This window comes from Sparus aurata, chromosome 6, assembly GCF_900880675.1.
Source record: "Sparus aurata chromosome 6, fSpaAur1.1, whole genome shotgun sequence".
NCBI classification, from domain to species: Eukaryota; Metazoa; Chordata; class Actinopteri; order Spariformes; family Sparidae; genus Sparus; species Sparus aurata.
In genome coordinates, this window is record NC_044192.1 from 36,880,172 (window position 1) to 36,899,274 (window position 19,103).

The 19,103-nt window shown below is 42.1% G+C and overlaps 1 protein-coding gene across 11 annotated transcripts in view; it reads right to left on the bottom strand.

Annotated features, from left to right (window-relative positions):
* Positions 1-338: 338 nt before the first annotated feature.
* Positions 339-19,103, bottom strand: part of plxnb1b (plexin b1b) — a 192,422-nt gene continuing 173,657 nt past the window's right edge. For all 11 annotated transcript variants that reach the window (XM_030420436.1, XM_030420442.1, XM_030420439.1 and 8 more), the window contains 15 exons: positions 12,957-13,057; positions 11,963-12,180; positions 11,684-11,862; positions 11,538-11,604; positions 10,658-10,804; positions 10,366-10,531; positions 8,911-9,014; positions 8,727-8,811; positions 7,601-7,767; positions 7,216-7,376; positions 6,944-7,091; positions 6,552-6,616; positions 6,292-6,367; positions 6,128-6,202; positions 339-2,774 (listed from right to left, as the gene is read on the bottom strand). In XM_030420436.1, the coding sequence (XP_030276296.1) occupies positions 2,670-2,774; positions 6,128-6,202; positions 6,292-6,367; positions 6,552-6,616; positions 6,944-7,091; positions 7,216-7,376; positions 7,601-7,767; positions 8,727-8,811; positions 8,911-9,014; positions 10,366-10,531; positions 10,658-10,804; positions 11,538-11,604; positions 11,684-11,862; positions 11,963-12,180; positions 12,957-13,057 (1,864 nt within the window). In that variant the 3' untranslated portion in view covers positions 339-2,669. The remainder of the gene's footprint in view (positions 2,775-6,127; positions 6,203-6,291; positions 6,368-6,551; positions 6,617-6,943; positions 7,092-7,215; positions 7,377-7,600; positions 7,768-8,726; positions 8,812-8,910; positions 9,015-10,365; positions 10,532-10,657; positions 10,805-11,537; positions 11,605-11,683; positions 11,863-11,962; positions 12,181-12,956; positions 13,058-19,103) is intronic.

Sequence of the window (19,103 nt, forward strand, 5' to 3'; positions counted from 1 at the left end):
TTGATAAACAAGTGATACAGCAGGACCAGGGAAATCACCTTTTTTTTTTCGTCACCTGAGTGACATCACTGGAGGTAGTGACACCCCAACACCTGTTCACACTCTTTACTGTGAAAAATTGGTGGAGTAACCCTAATTATTATTTAAACTGACACTTGCATTTTACATCTCAGCAACCTCATCACTATGTTTACATTTCACCAGATAATTGGCCAATGCCCCAACACATCAACAGTGGCATCCTGTTCACTATTACAGCTGGGACCATCGCTCTGAGTAAGTGTCAGTATCTTCGGTATTATTGCTTTGTTATGGAAAGAAAAAGGAGACACAACACATCATTTTAAGAATACTTTATTACATCAGCATCTGTGAGAAATTACACCTTCTCTTAATAAACAGGTTAAATCCCTACAGTTACAATTCAAATCACTATGTACAATGATATTAACACTCAAAGTAAGAAATATTCTTAAAACTGCTCCTTGCAGAGCCTGCTCTACATTGCCAAATTTATACAGCCTAATAACAATTATAGTTTTCCCTCAGACTTTCCCCTCTGTCTTTATCATTACGGATCATTCACCCACATGGCAGAAAAAACATCCTTTCATATGAGTCATTAGTTATGTGAGTGTGTTAAGTACTGGTGGGGGCTCATGGACAGATATAAGACAGTTTTAAAAAAGATCATCCACAGTATATGTTTGGTCACTGAGGACTAGGGATGAGTATCCAACATCAATTCTTGAGTGCAGGTGAAATAGTCTTAAGCATTGACTGAAGTACAGATAAACAACTAAGTACCTAATTTAGCATATTTTCAGCCTTGTCTTTGTATAGATGTTATCTGATATTGAAAAGTCTTTTGAAAGATATTTATGTATTCTCCCAGTTAAATAATTCTGGTGATGTGTCAAAGTCCGTTTCCCAGTCGATTTGGGTTTCCCCTTGCATTCACCCTAACCCAACCAGTTATCTCTGAAATGCTTAACCATAACCTCAGTATTATCCTAAACTAAGCCCCAAGCACACAGGGCAGTGCCATAGGAAACACTAATTAAAGAAGAAACAGAGTTTGGCTCAAGACAGGCATCAATGAATGTCCAAGTACCGTATACCCCACCCTACTAACCTCCAGAGGCCACCTCAGTCTTTGTCATTTAAATAAGAAAAACATCAGCAAAAATATGAGCTGACGTCTATAAGGTCTCTGTGCTCCATCTGAAAGCAGAACAGTGCAACAAGATCAACTACACTAACTGAAGCAGAAGTAGTACAATCAATACATAACATGACAAAACAAAATGCCATACAGACTGTCAGCACATGAAGCAGTGCCACCTTGTGTTTAATACCTCAACTATACACTAACAACAATGTCAATACCAAAACATTTCAAGACGTACTGTTGCCTTGGCTTTGAGTGGAACAAGGTGAATCATGATTGAATACACTGTTCAAAACTGCATGGAATGTTAAAAAGGTACAAAACAGAAATTTGACTGACTTACACAATAAAACACTGTGGTGTACACTAACTTCAATATGGAAGTTTCTTTATAGACGGATTTTTGTTTTCCTCGAAAATCTTTCCAGTGACTTGAACACTACAGACACACGAATAAGTATAAAAGCAAGAAACAAAAAGTTAACTGTCACACAACGTGCAGGTTCTCATTCTAATGTCACACATAGTACAGAAAATAATGACCTCGAAACGTCTGAAGTGTCTGTGTGTGTGTGTCTGCGTGTCAGTGTGTGAATGATTCGTTGTAGCTGATGAAATGCACAGTAGTGTTATTGTTAAGTCAACAACATGAGAAAAAGTATTTGATGCAGCACAGTAGGCTGAGGTAGAGTGGCAGTGACTTAACAAACTCTCAGCAATTTCCATTAAGTAAAAGGGGTTCAGGACAATAATGTGGCCATTATTCTTCATTATTCATTGTTACACATATGTTCAAAATCTTCAAACTGGGTTCACTGTGGTCTGAACACTGACTTAACACCTAAAATTTTAGAGTCACTTCAATACTTTAAAGTAGAATTAACTCACAATTATAAAAAAAAGATGCAGATTGACAACAAATACAAATACAGGTAACTGCTGACACACACACACACACTGACACACATACCTACACAAATCACTGTACACACAGAAAGAAAAAACTTCTGGCCGTACAGCAACGGCATAAAAGGTACCGCTTCATAAAAATCACTCCAGAGGGAAAACAGTGACATAAAATCCTCCTTTTATCAGTTCTGATCAGGGTTATTTTACATGAAAGCTGCTGTGTAGGACTGAAAAAATCCAGCATGTGTTGTGGAGAGAAAAAACACTCCTTCAAATGAGTCTTCATAAAGTTAATGGAGGCACAGCAGGCCTGACTGGTGTCTTTTCTCAGGTTTGTCTGGTGTCCATGTGCTGTCCTGCCTCTACAGAGTGTCTGGATGGAGGTCACAGACGCCTCCCTTCAAAAACACCAAACTCTAATGCCAACCTGAATCTTCTGATCCTTTGTGTGAGAAAAAGTCACAGCTCCTCACCTTTAACCCATTCTCCTCACACTCCTGCTTTTCAGTTCAACCTGCAGTCTCTTAATAAATCACCTCCTACTCCCAACCCACTCTGTTTGCTGTGGCTCCGGTGGGTGTTCCCTCTGTCACAAGTCGGTGACTTTGTTCTCGACCGCAGCTGCAATCTGTTGCAGTCTGTAGCCGAGCTGCATTTTCTGGGCTGTGGTGTCCTCCTCAAGCGCTGTGATGATCTGATGAGAAGGGCAAAACAGGGATGGAAGGATGGATGGAGAGGGAGGTAAAGGGGAGGAAAAGAGCGATGACAAACACAAAACAGATTTATTATTCCTGTCAGCAGAAATTTGTGAAAAATAAAAAACTTACAAACTCCTAAATTACCAAAAAAGACAAAAACTGAGGATCTAAGTATTGACTTCTGAAGCAAATCGTGTGATTTGTGATTTCTGTCTATATAAATACTGTCTGATAAAACACAACAATTAGTCAATTAATTGATTAGTTGAACAAAAGAAAGTAAATTCCCAACTATTTTGATCTGTTACTTATTTAGTAATTTTTTTGGCCTTTTTTTGCCTTTTTGACAGAGTAGCTGAAGACGTGACAGGAAACAGTTAAGAGAGAGGGGGAGCGACACGCAGCAAAGGGCCCAAGGCCAGGACTCAAAACCGGGGCTGCTGCAGAGAGGACAAAGCCTCTGCACATGGGACGCCTGCTCTACCCAATGAGCTAAACGGTGCCCTGATCAAATTTTTTTTTTTATTTATTTATTTTTTTTTTAAAGATTTTATGACATAGACACCTTTATTAAGCAGTAGACAGATAGGAAATATGGGAGAGAGGGGGATTTGACATGCAGCATAGGACCTCCGGCAGGAATCGAACCGGGGTCAGCTGCGTTTATGGCATGCGCTCTAACCACTCGACCACCTGCGCGCCCTGATCAATTATTTTGATTAGACGAGTTCCACCAAGTGTATTCAAACCTCCACTGATCAATTTAAAAAAAAAGTAAAAAAAAAAGCCAAGTGTGTATCTACACCCCAGACATCCTTGAAGGAAGACCTTATCCCTCCACCTCTACACCTGTTCACTAAATAAAGCTGTGTTAGGATATTTATGTCATTTCAGACAGTTGAATGAGTTGAATTGAATTTACTTTTTAATAGTCAGGTCAATTTGCAGTGCATATGGTTATAAATTTAAAAAACAAACAAAATAAACCTGTAATATATATAATATAATATATATGATGCAAATCATTTTACCATTTAGTATTCTGAAAGGATAATCAGGTGGTGCTTCTTAGTCCACAAAACATTTTCATTTTAAAATGGATGAAACATCCATTTAGCTCGTCCAGGGCCATCCAAGTCTCCAGAAGCCCCAAGATCCCAAACTGATCTCAAAAGACGTTATTTTCAGCTCAACATGTGGACCAGCCTCATGCACCCACTTCAGACGGGTTGCACGCTAACACTTTTAGCTTAACAGCTACAGTGAAAATGTCACCCTTAAAAAAGGGTGTAAATAACATCTTTTAGAATAAGTTTAGAATCTCTTGGCTTCTGAAGACTTGGGTGACACAGGACGAGGTGTATGCTTTTTTTTGTTGTTGTTTTAAAATATTTTCAAATGTCAAATAATAATAATAATAATAATAATAATTTTATAAAATGCAATACAATAACATTTAACAATAATCCTGGCTGTAAAACTAACTGCTGTTAGTCTACTGTTAACCTATCCATTAATAATTAGCAGCCTTAAGTCCCAATAATCAAAACGAACACTGTATGTGTGCATTATAAAAGACTACCAAAAACTTTTGCAGTTACATTTTCACAGGTCTGCAACAGTGTCATAGTTTGTGATACTACCATCAGGGAGTGCCAATGTTTGAAGAAGAGCCTACTTCATCCTCCATGGACAGTAAAACAGATTCTGTCACATAAAAGCTGATAGTTTCTCATGCTGCCTCTTAACTATACAGTCCCCTCCAAAACTATTGTAACAGCAAGTCCAATTCATTCCTTCCTTTTTTTGCTGTACATTGAAAACATTTGGTTTGATGCCAAAAGATGAATATGAGACAAGAGATCAGTACACCAGCTTCCACTTCTAGGTATTTACATCAAGATCTGTCCAAAAAAAATTAAAAGATAACACCTTTTGATTGAAGCCACTCATTTTTCAAGTCAGCAAAATTCTTGGAACATGTGACTGACAGGTGTTTTTTGCTGCACAGGTGTGTCCAATCACATTATTATTATTATTATTAGAATAATAAATAGCATTGAATGTCTACTCTCAGTTACAGCTTTGAGTTTTGCTATTGCAGACTGTATTCATAGTTACAGCACATTGATAGTACAAAACATTGTGAGAGCTGTAAAGAAAACCCCTAAAACAACTGTCAGTGACATTATCAACAGCCTCTAGAGGGCAGGAGTGAAGGTTACAATATCCACCGTCCGCAGAAGACTTCAGGAACAAAAGTACAGAGGCTACACCAGAAGATACAAAGCACTCATTTGCAATAAGAATAGGAAGGCCAGGAAGGAATTTGCCAGAAATTACAGAGATGAGGCTCATACATTGTGGGACAAAGTTTTACGGACTGATGAGACAAAGAATAACCTTTACCAAAGTAATGAAAAGGCTAATGTTTGGAGAAAGAAATGATCTGCTCATGATCCTAATCACACTCCTCTGTGAAACAAGGTTGAGGTAATATCATGGCTTGGGCTTGGATGGCTTCTTCTGGGATGGGCTCATTGATCTTCATTAATGATTTAACACATGAGGGCTGCAGCAAAATAAACTCAGCAGTCTACAGAAACATTTTGCCAATTTAAAGAGAGATGGAACCAATTTGATCGGGAGATCCTATATCATGCAGTAAACAACGGAAACAACCTAGGAGTTCATCAGGGGAAAGACATGGAAAGTTTTAGACTGGCCAAGTCAATCTCTAGACTTAAACCCTTATTGGGCATGCATTTTACCTGCTAAAGAAGCAACTGAAGGGAGAAACCCCCCGAAACAAACAACTGAAAGAGGCTGAGGTGAAAGCCTGGATAAGCGTCACAAAAGAAGAATACAAAAGTTTGATGATGTCAGTGGGTCGCAGGCTTGATGCAGTTATTGTAAGCAAAGGATCTTCCATTAAATAGTAAGTATTACTCACTTTAATCTATTGTCTATCTGTTCCTATATTTTTGCTCATAAAATGTGGTGTTCCGTTACAAATGATGCTATCTTCTAAGTTTTGTTACAGATCTGGATGTAAATACCTGAATATGGAAGCTGATGTACTGACCTATTGTTTCATATTTGTCTTTTGATGTCAAACCCAAATGTTTTCAGTGTACAAACAGAATAAAGGAATTGACCTCACCGTTCCAATAGTTTAGGAGGGGAAAGTATATTCAGCCTTTTACATTTTCAGTCAGAAGTGACTTTGATACTTCACACTGATCTCTAGAATATAGTATAAACACAAAACACACCATCAAATCTCTGTATTGTGCCATCATATACCATAACACCTCTACTGTTGAGTAATACTGAGTGGTGAACACACCTGGTCGTAGTATTTGTTGATGTACTTGTACAGCTCGTGCAGTGCGACCAGGTAGTTGAGCTCTCCAGAATAGTTCTGAAACACAAACCATCAGGTTAGTCTACATCTGTGTTTTGTCTCTATATGTATCCATACTGAGGGCTCTGAGGTGTGGCTGCACTCACCCTGGACAGTTCAGCCAGAGCAGAGTTCATCTCCTGGTCACTGGCTGAGATGGTCTGCCTGATGTCAGCATAGTACCTGCAGCAATGGCAATAACCATCAACTTCACAAGCATGACTTGGATAAAAATCCTTGCATTACATATAGATCATTTTATCCCAAAATGCAGAATGCAAAATTATAATTGGTGAAATTAAAGTCCCATTGTCCAAGGAATGTTGGAGAATACATTCTAACAAGCTTTAATGAAATGTGAGCCCACCTTTCTACCATCTGTTTGTACCGTGGGATGTCTCTGGCATACAGCAGCTTGTTGATGGGAGAATCCTGTTGAAAGGCATAAGCGTGAATGAAAAGCACAGACAGAGGAGGGACAGGAGGCTGCTTCAGGTCCTGTCTGAATTGCAGCTCCATTTGTGACTGCTGTAGAGCGAAAAACTGGTTTTAATGTACCAGCAGCAACTGACGAAAGCCTTTTGTTCAGTTGTTCAGTTGCTCAATTATGACACAGGCAAAAAAAAAAAAAAACAACTTTTCAAAATAACAATAATAATATCAATAATAATAATAATAATAATGATATATGATGTAAACAAGTTTTTAATCAGTCACTGCGAGTTCTAATATGCATTAAGCTTGCACATGTTGCCTCACCCGTCCCAGCTTGTGCTCAGCGATGGTGCAGGAGTCCATGAAGGTCTGGGCAATGACAGAGAGCACTGCGTCCACATGGTCCGATGCCTGGACGTCAAAGATAAATTGAGGATTCTTGACGATGTTGATCCAGAAACGCAGAGGCAAACTGAGGAAAGAAGATCACAATAGACAATTGCAAAAAGCAGTGTTTGTTTTTACATTAAGGAGATAATGGACAATTTCATCCTCATCTCTTCACTGTGAGTTCACAGCTTCAGTCTCAAATGTACCTGTTGGTCTTCCAGATGTGTATCGTCTCTGGGTCGGAGATGCCATGCTGTCCCGCCTGGTCGTCCAGCAGGTCAAAGAAGTATTTGACAGCCAGCGGGACAGGACGACTGGTGCTGAGAATCACTGTGAACAGGTCATCCACAAACTTCTGCAATGTCCCCTGGAGAACACGGAAGAGGAGGAGAGAGAGTCAAAATGATGGAGTGTGCGTAATGTAAATCAATTACATCAAAATGATCTGCTAGATATACTGTGCTGTAAGAAACTGTAAGAAATCAAATTCATAAAGCTGAATGGAAACGGAAAAGCTTTGACCAAATTGAAATATTGCAAAACAATTTTGCACAGAAGTTACCAGCTCTGTGTGTGTGTGTGTGTGTGTACCTTCATGGACAGCAGGCGGGTCAGGTATATCTCAGGGATGGCCTTGGCCCTCTCTCTCTCCCTCAGACTGCCTCTGCGGTGTTTGGGCAGCTCAGGCTCCTCACTGGCTTTCACCAGGTGCCACAGCCTCACTCCACCTTCATCTGCATCCTCCAGCATTGGAGTCTCTGTACAGGTCAGTGTGATTACAATGCTCTTAGGCAGAATTCACTGAGCAGTGATGACTTACCTCACCATCACATATAAAGAAATCTCATCAGTTCTACTTCTGTTTCATTTACAACAAACAATTATTAGAGGCGTCTACTTTGAATAGAAAACATCTGAATAAAAATTATTATAAAAGTACAACTTCAGACAGTCATTTTGTAATTCAGTAACAGTAATCACTGTTCATTGTTTGAATAACATGAAGGGAGTCTGGATCATCCTATTTTCTTAAGAGTAACACTTCAGTGCAACAAGTACAAGTACAACCCAATCATTATTATTATTATTATTAAAGTCAGTTGAAGTTACATAGTCCACAACACTACTGGAGAAAAATATCTGGAGTTTCACAGCAAAACAGCATTGCAGTATTCTTCAAAAGAACCAAAAAAAAAGGAATGAATGGCTCTATATAGTTTGTCTGGCATAATCCAAGTCTTTGGTTTCAGGGCTGAGATCCCAAATTGACTTGAAAACCTACTACAGTGCGACAGCTACTTCTGTTGTTAGGACAATGCCAACGCTGCTTTGCTGTGAAGCTCCAGAAATGTTTTGAGGACTACGAAACTTTCCATCAGCATGGGGGAGGGGACCATGACTTAAGTTTACTGTTTGTGTGAAGTGTTACTTTAAGCTGTGCTGAACAGTGTCCTTAAATCCATGTCTAAACTCCAGGGTCATTATGTGAAGAGTGATTAAAATCAGTAACAGTGAGGCCTAGTTAGACACATCCACAACAGGGAGCTGCCCAGTATAGTCCATGTAGTGTCATGTCTGCTGCTTAGATCTACCTACTAAATCAAAGGGAGTGCTTTGATAACAACAGACAGCTTCCAGGTGGCAGTGTGATCACTGTGAAGAGAAACTGATTTGGATCTATTGTTATAGTAACAAAACTGTTTGTGTGTTAACTCACTCTCTCCTGCCACGTAGTCATGGTTGTCATGGTGAATGTGTTTGGTGTGACGGGGGACCAGTGCTACTGTTGCACCGTCTGGGACCTGATGGAACAACCAAAAACATACAATTAGCATTATAAGACCATAAACCCTTCATGCAAGACACTGTATTTTCTCTGAGGAGGACGCATGGACCTCTACCTTGTAGTGCTGCAGTGTGTTGAGGCGTTTCCAGTTGCCCTGAACCACAGATGTCAAGTCCTCGTCTGACAGGATGAGATGACCGGCTACACCAGACCGCCACTCTGAACAAGACACACCAGAAACACAGTCAGCACAGTGTGTGTAAACCCGCCTGAGTGTATGTGTGTGTGTGTGTGTGTGTGTGTGTGTGTATGTGATCCGACCTTCAAATAATATCATGATATTTTAAGATTATGTTGCGCTATTCAATATGCAGTATATCTGATAAATTGCAATATCAAAATATCATAAGCACTTCATAAATATAAGGGATGGGTATCCAAATCAAATATCATGATATTTTTAAACAAGTACCTTGATATCGGGAACATATCGTACGGCTGACTACTGGTATTTCACAAAATAAAAACTTCATGATAAATGATCAAGTGTGTAAAGACAGGTGTAAGAACAGGTAGAACATTCCAGTGAGTTTTTCAGTTTACTGCAGTCTTCAAATCCTGGAAAGGACAACACCTGTGAAATATAACCATATAATAATATCCACAATCTGAAACTGTATAGTTATACGATACTGAGGGTAGGCTGATATGTTTTTTTCAAAACCGATATCAATTATTAGTAAACTATGACTAATATACATAATTTGCTGTAAAGACTACAATCTTAGTGTCAAAATTTAGAATACCAGTGATGAAATGTAACATGTACAATTAGCATGTACAAATATTAATGAAGAAATAAGACAAACTCATAAATATGTATCTTTCCCAGTGAATAAATAAGTTTTGTTTATTTAGTTTGTTTACGCAGAAGAAAATCAGTCAATAAAGAGCTATCTCTTCTGATTAACACGGCTTCTCAAAAACTACAAAGTTCTCCTTTAAGTAGTATTTTGAAGTACTTTACTTGAATATTTCCATATTCTGCTACTTGTTGATGAAGGTTCTCAGTCATCCAGGTCGATGTAATTCTAGGTGCTGTATTGTAGGCAACTAGACGTGTTTCAGTTACTTGAAGACATTGCATCTCTCATCCAAGAAGCCTCTTCTGTCTTAACTAACTTGAGGGGAGTTGCAGGCTTCAAACCCTGAGTGGGTGTTTCCATACAGACTAGTTAAGGTCATGTATGAGCTCTACTTCCCAGTCAGACAGTAATGTGGGCGGGACCTTAAGTTATTAAATAAGTATTAAGAACATTTGTCATTTTAACACACGATAACTTTGATGAACGTCTGAACGGTTCATTAACTTTTCTTGTAATTAGAGTTGTCTTGCTGTAGGGGGCACCACTACACAACAATGGTAACAGAGACCGTTGAGGGGAATCAATCAGCTCATAATTTCTCTCACTTTGCTGTTGCAGATAGAAGTGAATAGCTGAAATGTTACAATGTATTTCATCTCTGCTCTGAGTGTCAGCTGTGTCATGTACTCTGTATGGATACTCACCCAGGTCCAGTGAATCAGCATGGGGCCTATGGGAGAAGGAGGTGCCCTTGTACACCTGATCCAGCAGCTTCTCTTTCACCTGTGTGATGGTGTCACAGTCCAGCACTTTCGAGGGCAGTGGCTGGGTCTCGTTCACTCCTCCACCCTGCACCAGTACATTCACAGTCTGCAGAAGGAGAAAAAAGAAGGGGTGAGGGAATAAAAAATAAATATAATTTCCTAAAAGTCACGGTGGAAGTCTGGGATTCCTTATTACAAATGATAATTTTGTTAAAGTCAGAGTTCTTCTCACCAGGGTCTTGTACTCTACGTCCTCCCTCAGCAGGCGGTTGTCATTGAGGGTGTACTTGGCCTTGCCGGTCACAGCGTCCACTGGTCCTTTATCCACTTGGTGCTTTATGGCCCTGAAAAGCATGTAGAGTGACTCCCCTGCAGAGTCCTGCACACATGCACGCACGCATGCATGCACACACACGCGCACACACACACACACACACACACACACACACACACACACACACACACACACACACACACACATATTCAGTCAGTTAGTCTTGGCCTAACACACTCTGCAGGAGAGTAGAAGGGCTCATGGAAACAAAGACAGAGGCATGTGACGTGAGTCACAGCTTTGTTGAGGCTGAAAAGTTTCTACGTAATCAAACTTCATATTTTCACCTGAAATTCTCCAACAGTTAACCTCAGCTTAGAGCAGTGGGAATGACATTACATGGTGCAGTTTAACCTCAAATTTATCCTCAATTACCTAGGCATTTTTTGTGTACAGTATTTTATTGTTAGGGGGGTTCTATTCGATTTGTTTTTGATGCATATGTGTAGTTCTTTATTGTTTCTATCTTATATAACCAGGTAATATGGCTGTCCCATGTGAAGAGGCTTTGTCCCACTTCAGCTGCCTGGGGTTTAAGTCCAACCTGTGGCCGGCTGATATCTACGGCTGATATCTCCAAAATTCTGCACCTATCACAAATCCAGTCTAGACAGATAAATACCACCACAGGTAAGAGAAAAATAAGTAGCTTTGATTCAAGTGACAAGTGTCCTTTAAATCCTTTAAAACTCTACTTATTAGTGTCACTTGACTGAAATAACATTTCACAGTGCAGTTGTAGCAGAACAAGCAAATAATGTCTTATGTGCTGACTGACCCTGAGGAAAGCATAGAGGCAGATGGACATCCAGTTGGTGAGCAGCTTCTCCACCACCGTCTCTGTTCTGCAGAGAGAAAACACAGAGTGAATCACTGCTAATACTCTTTAAAACATCTTGCTCCTTGAAGCACACTTCTTCTTACCGTCGCAGCATCAGTTTGGGGTTCTTGGCCACATACTGCTCCACCAGGTCGTTGAGCAGAGTTTTGAGGATGTCAGTGAAATACTCCAGTTTGCCGTGCAGCGCCACTGTCAGCAGGGAGGCCACGTAGGCCCTGTCTCTAGGTGAGAAGGTCCGCTGGCTCTCCAGAGTGTGAATGAACTGACAGGGAGAAAAGAGTGCCAAGTTATCCCTCTGCTGAAAATGTAGATACTGTCCTAAAACCCTCTCCAGTCACGACACTTGTGGTGATGATGACTACCTTGGTGAGGAAGAGTTTACTGTTGAGCAGGTTGGACAGCTGCACCAGGCCCTGTTCCACCGTCTGCCGCCGACACTCCTGGACGTCCAGGTCTCGCCTCAGCGGAGACTCCCGGTGGCCAGGGAAGAAAATGCGTTCAGCGTACCTCCGATAGTCCAGGAAAGGAATGCCAGAGCCCACCAAGTCACTGGACATGTCCATCATCTCTGTCATAAGGTCTGAGACATGGTGGAAGGGGAGGGGAGACATATCAGGATTTTTTGCTACAAGCTCTTTGGTCTTCAGCTTTCACTAGGGTTTTTTTCAGCACTGACAACTCTGCTGTTGTTAGACTTTAAAAATCTGGATTTGTGAAGATGTACAGATAATTAGTTTTACGGCCTGACAACTGTCATTACATTTTTTCAAAAGGTAAAAAGAAAGGGGTATTTTACAACAGCTTGACCTTATCCTGGTGTTTTTTTGCAGGTTAGTCCAAATGATATTCAGCAAAAACAAAGATTCCAGAGTTCAACAAAAAATACCATTGTTTAGTACTTCAATATTTCAAAATTAAACAACTAAAGATAGAAATTCAGTTTGTAAAAAAGTTCAGTTTTTCTAATCTGTCACTCGAGTCAATTGGTCCTCTGCGTGCAGCTGAAGGCCATCAGTAAGATAGCTTTATCGTCTATAAAGTGTTGAATAGCCAAGCTGAAGAGAAAGAAATATACTGGAAAAATCACCAATCAATTTTGATGATTGAAACTGAAAGTTCAGAATAGACACCACGACACCCATAGCTTTCCCCATATACAGTATTAGACTCTCAACATGTTCAGAGACAAATTTTAAATTTCTCTGCAGCAGCTATATAAGGAACATTTCATCCATAAAGTGTATCTGTCGGCCTCCACAAACTAAAATAAATCTTTATTTTTCTTCTGTCTTTGGCTCTCCTCTCTCAACCTTTTCTCCACTCTTTCCTGCTCTCTCTTACTCTTTACACTCTTACCTGTGAACTCTTTCTTGCAGCGGTCTCTTACGCTGGTTTCCAGGTTCTCCAGTTGGATCTGGACCTTCTTGTAGTCTCTCAGAGCCTGCTTACTCTTTCTCCTGATGGACACCAACAAGGACAAAGACAGAAGGTCAGGCAGGGATAGAGGAGAGAGGAGAAGCAATACCAGTTTCACACTGGATTAGTAAAAATCCAAAGAAACAGTGAAAAGGTTGACAAGTAATTTGACCCAACATCCCCCCACCAGTGAGGATCAGGGTTCATCCTGGGGTCATGCTGGGTCAGAAAATGAAAACATATGCCCCATTCACACAGAGAAACCGCATTATCGCCGCAGTGATTGTTCGCCAATTCTCCGCCACTGGTTGTTCATTCAGAGCCAAGCAGTTGTGGTTGCGGCTCCTAAAGAGGCGTGACTGTACACGTCATGATGATGACTTCTGCGTGTTTTCAAGGTGTTTCCCTGATGTCACCCTGTCAGTCTAAACCCGCAGACAGTTTATAATCATATGGATGCTGTTGTAATGTGTTGTGATTGAGATCCTGACCCACCAAACATCCTGGAAAGTGACCAAGTAAAATATTTTGTTCTAAATTACATAATTACATAATCGCCATCAGTACACTGGATGCTGTCTGACTCTGTCACTCACGGGGAGGGAGGCTATTCTCTGGGGGAAAGTTCATGAAAGTCTCTGTCCGGAGGGCTTACCATCACAGTGATTTATTTTCAACACAAACACTTGGTGAGTAAAAGTTTTTTGCCAGGGGCAGATGCTGTTTTTTGGGCAGAAACGTGATGAAGAGTCTGTAGGACAGGTGGGGGGACAGACAGGATGACAGTCACTTCTCCCCTTGTAACTGTGATATTTTTTTCCTCGTATAAGTTGCCAAAGACAGATACAGTTACTACGTTACCATTGTTTGGTCATGTAATGTTACTTTGTGGGACATTTCTCTTTATTTAGATGAGTGAAGGACCTGTGCAGTTATCACACATCAGACCGACACGCCCCCAATATGCGCAGCCGGCTTATCCATTCACACTGGTTCGGTTTGCCAATACTGTGCCCCTGATACCACCTCCAGCGGTGGATCAGCGCCAGAGCGAAATTTCACCCCTCGCCGCCTCCGAGACACTCACACAGAGGCAGAGGCGGAGAATTGGTGCAGAGTCCCCGCATCCAAATGGCATTGTGAATGGGGCTACTGCCTGATTTGGTAATACCTAAATAGTCCATGGGCCAGACCAGATTTCGGTACCACTCAAGGTGGCAAACCTAGTAACATTTTTTGAAATGGTATGTCCACAGATGATATTTTGGTATGATAACCCATCCTAAGTGGTAGCTTGTGACAGTTATCAGCACATGAAGTTAAACACCCCCTACAATAAATAGGCATCCAGGACAGGGGTGCATTTCCTAGCTTTCATTTAAACCAGGTTTTGGGCCTGTCTAAAAATACAAAGGTCACATGGGCTCTTCAAAATGTCAACAACCATTTTTCCACAATTTTCACCTAAACTGAAGTCTTTTTTATAGTATTGTGACATGTAGGAACAATGTTAACACAAATAATAAACACTGAAATATTCACAGGACTATAACAATTCAGGAAATGTATAATCCTCCCATATTATCCTACTATGAGTGGTGATTGTAGGCCTTAAAGTTGAACATGGGCCCAGACAAGAATGGTCAATAATTGTTTGTTTTTTTTGAAGAGTCTTTATTTAACAGGCAGATCAGATCAGTAGATTTTTATCCTAATATTTAATATCTAAAGACTGCTCATCAGTTAAGATAGGTGGGTGTCCAGTGGGTGTCCAGTTGGGTTTTTTTCAGCCTCTAAGGCATTTGCTGTTGATAGAGGTGGTGATTGCGATTTGCTTTCCGATCAGTCAGGTGTAGGAAGTTGGAGCTTAAAGGTAAAGACTGCCATTAAGATGAGCCAGCCGGAACTTCAGAAGGCCGAAGTCTGTTCTCTTGTCAGTACCCTGTCTTTTTCCTGATTCCTAGGTATTTCTTTGATCCCTGTGTTCGTGAACGTGAAGTTGACATTTACATTTATCTTTAGGGCATTTATCAGATGCTTTTGTCCAAAGCGACTAACAATGAGTACATTTACCACAAGAGAGAAACCACGACATATCACGGTTGATGGAGTAAAAAGAAATATAGAAACAATTGTCAAGCTCTCATCTGAGGATCGTAACTGCTTTTCGTCAGAGATGCTTTAAGTGCACGAGTGCACAAGTACTATGATACGAACGTACAAGTGCTTACATTTTTTTTATTTTTGGAAAGGGGGCTGGGAGGGAGTCATGCTCTGCGGGGTCACGGTGAAGTTTGAACAAATGAGTCTTGAGTCTTTGCCTGAAGATGGAGAGTGACTCTGCTGTCCTGATGTTTGTCAGGAGTTCATTCCATCACTGAGGCTCCAGAACAGACAAGAGCTGCGAGTTTGCTGAGTGGGCTTTGTTTGCTCTCAGCGATGGGGGTAACAACCAGCCAGCTGATGTAGAAGGGTGAAGTGCTCTCTTTGGGGTGTGTGGTCTGACCAGTGTTTGGAGGTAGACGGGTGCAGTTCTGTTGACAGCCTCGAAGGCCACCACCATTGTCTGGAATCTGATGCGGGCCGCAACAGCCGGTTAAGGTCACGAGGGAGGCGGGTCATATGGAAGAATTTGGGAAGATTGTAAACGAGGCGCACACCAGCATTCTGGATACACTTCAACGGTTTAGTCACAGATGCTGGGAGTCCAGCCAAGAGGGAGTAGCAGTAGTCCAGGTGGGAGATGACCGAAGCTTGGAGCAGGAGTTGCGTTGCACCTTTTGTGAGGAAAGACCAGATCCTGAGGAGGTTGTGAAGGGAAAATCTGCAGGATCGGGCCTCAGTAGTGATTTTGTAGTGCTGAGGCTCCTCATCGTTGACGAAGGCAATACTGTGACATCCTCGACAGTGACTGACAAGTCCATGTGAGGGCAGTCTTTCCAAGGGATGAAGAGGAGTTCAGTTTTTCTAAGGTAGAGTTTGTGGTGATGTGCAGCTGTCCAAGCGAAGATGTCTGCCAAACATTCCAAGATGCGCGTCGCAACATGGGTGTACGAGAAGGATGGGGAAAAGACAGGAACAGTTGGGTGTCATCATTAAACAGTGGTAGGAGAATCCATGCAATGTGATTGCAGAGCCTAGTGATCTAGTTTACAGTGAAAACAGAAGCTGACCTAATACTGAGACTTGAGGGACACAAGTTTCCAGAAAGCAGTGTTTGGACAAGAAGCTGTTCCATGTGACCTGAAAGGTGCGATTATGTGAACCAGGTAAAGCAGAGTCAGTAATGCCAAGTTCAGCTGAGTTTGGAGTGGAGAGGAGGATTGGTGTTTGACTGTGTCAAATGCAGAAGGTAAGTCGAGGAGAATAAGGACTGACGAGTTGGATGAGGCTCTGGCGGCACAGAGTGACTCAGTCACCGTGAGGAGGGCAGTCTCAGTGGAGTGACCAGTCCTGAATCCTGACTGATTAGAGTCAAGGAGGTAATTTTCTGAAAGATAGGAGAACAGTTGGATATAGACTGCACGTTCCAGGGTTTTCGAGAGGAATAAAAGAAGAGATAAAGGTCTATAGTTTCGGATGTCAGCTGAGTCTATGGGGGTTTCTTTCCGAGTGGCTTTACTGTGGCTGTCTTGAAAGGAGCTGGAATAATGCCTGAAGTGAGTGAGGGGTTGATCAGAGTGGTGAGGAATGGCAGGATGTCGTGAGAGATGTTTTGAAGAAGGGGGGAGGGAATCGAGTCCAGGGAACAGGTGCTGACACGATTAGACGTCACTAGTGTGGGAACATCTTCAGAGGAGAGAGGGCTGAAGCAGCAATCGGAGGTGACAGTCGGAACAACAGGACCAAAGGATTCAGGCACTGGAGGACAGGTGTGTGATGGTAGCCGAGAGCAACGCTAGGCTACAGGTGAGACGGCAGACTTTGAAAGCCGCAGAAACAACATTAGGATAATCGGACTCCTGTAGTCTATTGAAGGTCCGCAGCCAACAACATTTATGTGGACCTCTTCGTTGAATTACTTGGCCAACAGACTCTCTCGTCACCCCCTGAACTAAACCGAGCACACTGCGTGCTCACTGCCAAGCCACAACCAGGGTCGCGGCCCTGGCCGGTAATAATTCGTCTTCACCGGTTTCAGACGAAGGAAATGATTGTACAGGAAGCCCGCAAGAGACGAGGCAGCCTCCAATACCGAGGACCGCCAGTGCATATCTACAAAGACTACACTCCGGAGGTCCTCAAGCAACTAGCCAAGTACTTTGACACTATGTCAACACTGTACAATCTGAGACTGTTTCTCCTATTCCCGGCCCGACTAGAGATTATGCTGGCAAACGGAGCCAAAAAGAGGTTGGAGTGGCCAATTATCAGCAGAGACCGGACGTTGAAGCTGACTAATAAACTCCTACTGGACCGATGGCAGGCTGCACTAACTGCACTGTCTAGCCTTTTCCAGGGCTGGACCCACTTCGCTTTGCCAGGGATTACGGATCCTTGGCCCGCACACAACTGAGACAACGTTCAGCAGGTGAGCTCCCGGATAGCTTGGGGCTACCTGGCAGCCAATTGGTGGCCCAGTGGATTACTTTTCATAAACTTTGAGGGACAAAAACAATGAAGACGGTGGACCAGAGACATGGTAAACTGAGTCAGTAATGTAGTCAGACACTTTAAGGCCCCCACACACCACCAAGACTCAAACCAACAGCCAACGGCCTTTATCTGACCACTCTGTTGCCTCTTGTCTGACCTGTTCGGCAGAAAAGTGAAATATACCGTCTCGATGGCTGACATTTACACAGTGGTGTGTATGTTCTGCGCTTGCGGGAGATCGGGTGGTGCTAGTCTTGTGCCAGTAATCCAACACATGAAAACAGGAAATTACTGAACGGAGTGCATAGTAAAACAAAGTGCACACCATAGAGTTCACTGGCGCACACAGAATTCTGCCCCTCCCACATACTATGCTGATTCGCTAGCACACCGCCAATCAGAATGGTCACACAGCTAGCACACAACCAATCAGAGTATCCAATGGCTCAGACGGCCAACAGCCAACGTTCTCAGACTTCGCATGTTTAATTGGAGCAGATGCTGTCCATGCGGTCCCAAAAGCTTCCAACGGAGCTGAACACACTGAACAGATTTGTTCCTGAACTCGCATGAGTGTCCCCAAGCGCTTCAGACGGCCAATGGTTGGCTCAGTGTGTTTCAGGCTGTAAGTTGTCAGCCTATCTCCTTTTTCCTTGAATTGTCGAAGATATTTTCTGTTCCAGTGTATTGGTACCTTATGAACTTGATGGAACAGCGGGGCAGCGTGTCTGTGTGTGCAGCTTCTCTCTGCTTTCTCACTGCCTGCAGTCAGAGTGGGCATGGTTTTACGGTGACAGACAGTCACAGAGCAGAGCGAGACAGACACGGCTGAAATTGACATGAGTGCTCCTGCGACCGTCCTAGGCATGTTGAAAAAGCAGATGCACGGAGCAAAATATGGAAATACATTGCCGACACTAAGGGCAAGCCCACGGACACCACAAAGCCTGTCTGTAAATGATGCTTTAAATCCGTAATGACCAAGGGAGCCAACACATCCAACTTGGCGAAACATCTAGCTGACAGACATGCAGACTTGTTCAAAGAGCTGAAGGTTCGCGATAGATGACATAAATATCCCCCGAATGTAAGTCAGGCGAGTTTTTTTCAGCATTAGAATTGCATGAGGCAGTCAGGGGTAAAGCTAACTATTAAACAGTCCAATGTGGTTCCACACATCTTTGTATCAACGCTCACACTGGTAACATGAACTCTACCAGAACATGCGCTGGTGTTCACAAGTATGCTGATCAACAACATCACTAATAAATGATCTATTTTAAGTCAATCAGCACTAGTAATATAATCATAGCATTTACATTCTTGCCAATAATTTATAATATATATTGTAATTTATATTATTAGAATATGGTCTGATAAGAGCACTGACCTCGACCAGGTCTGGGTCATTTGAGTTGCACTTTAGTGCACTAATGTATTTTGCTTTACTCCTCCTTGAACTGGCACCTTATCGTGGTGGAGGGGTTTGAG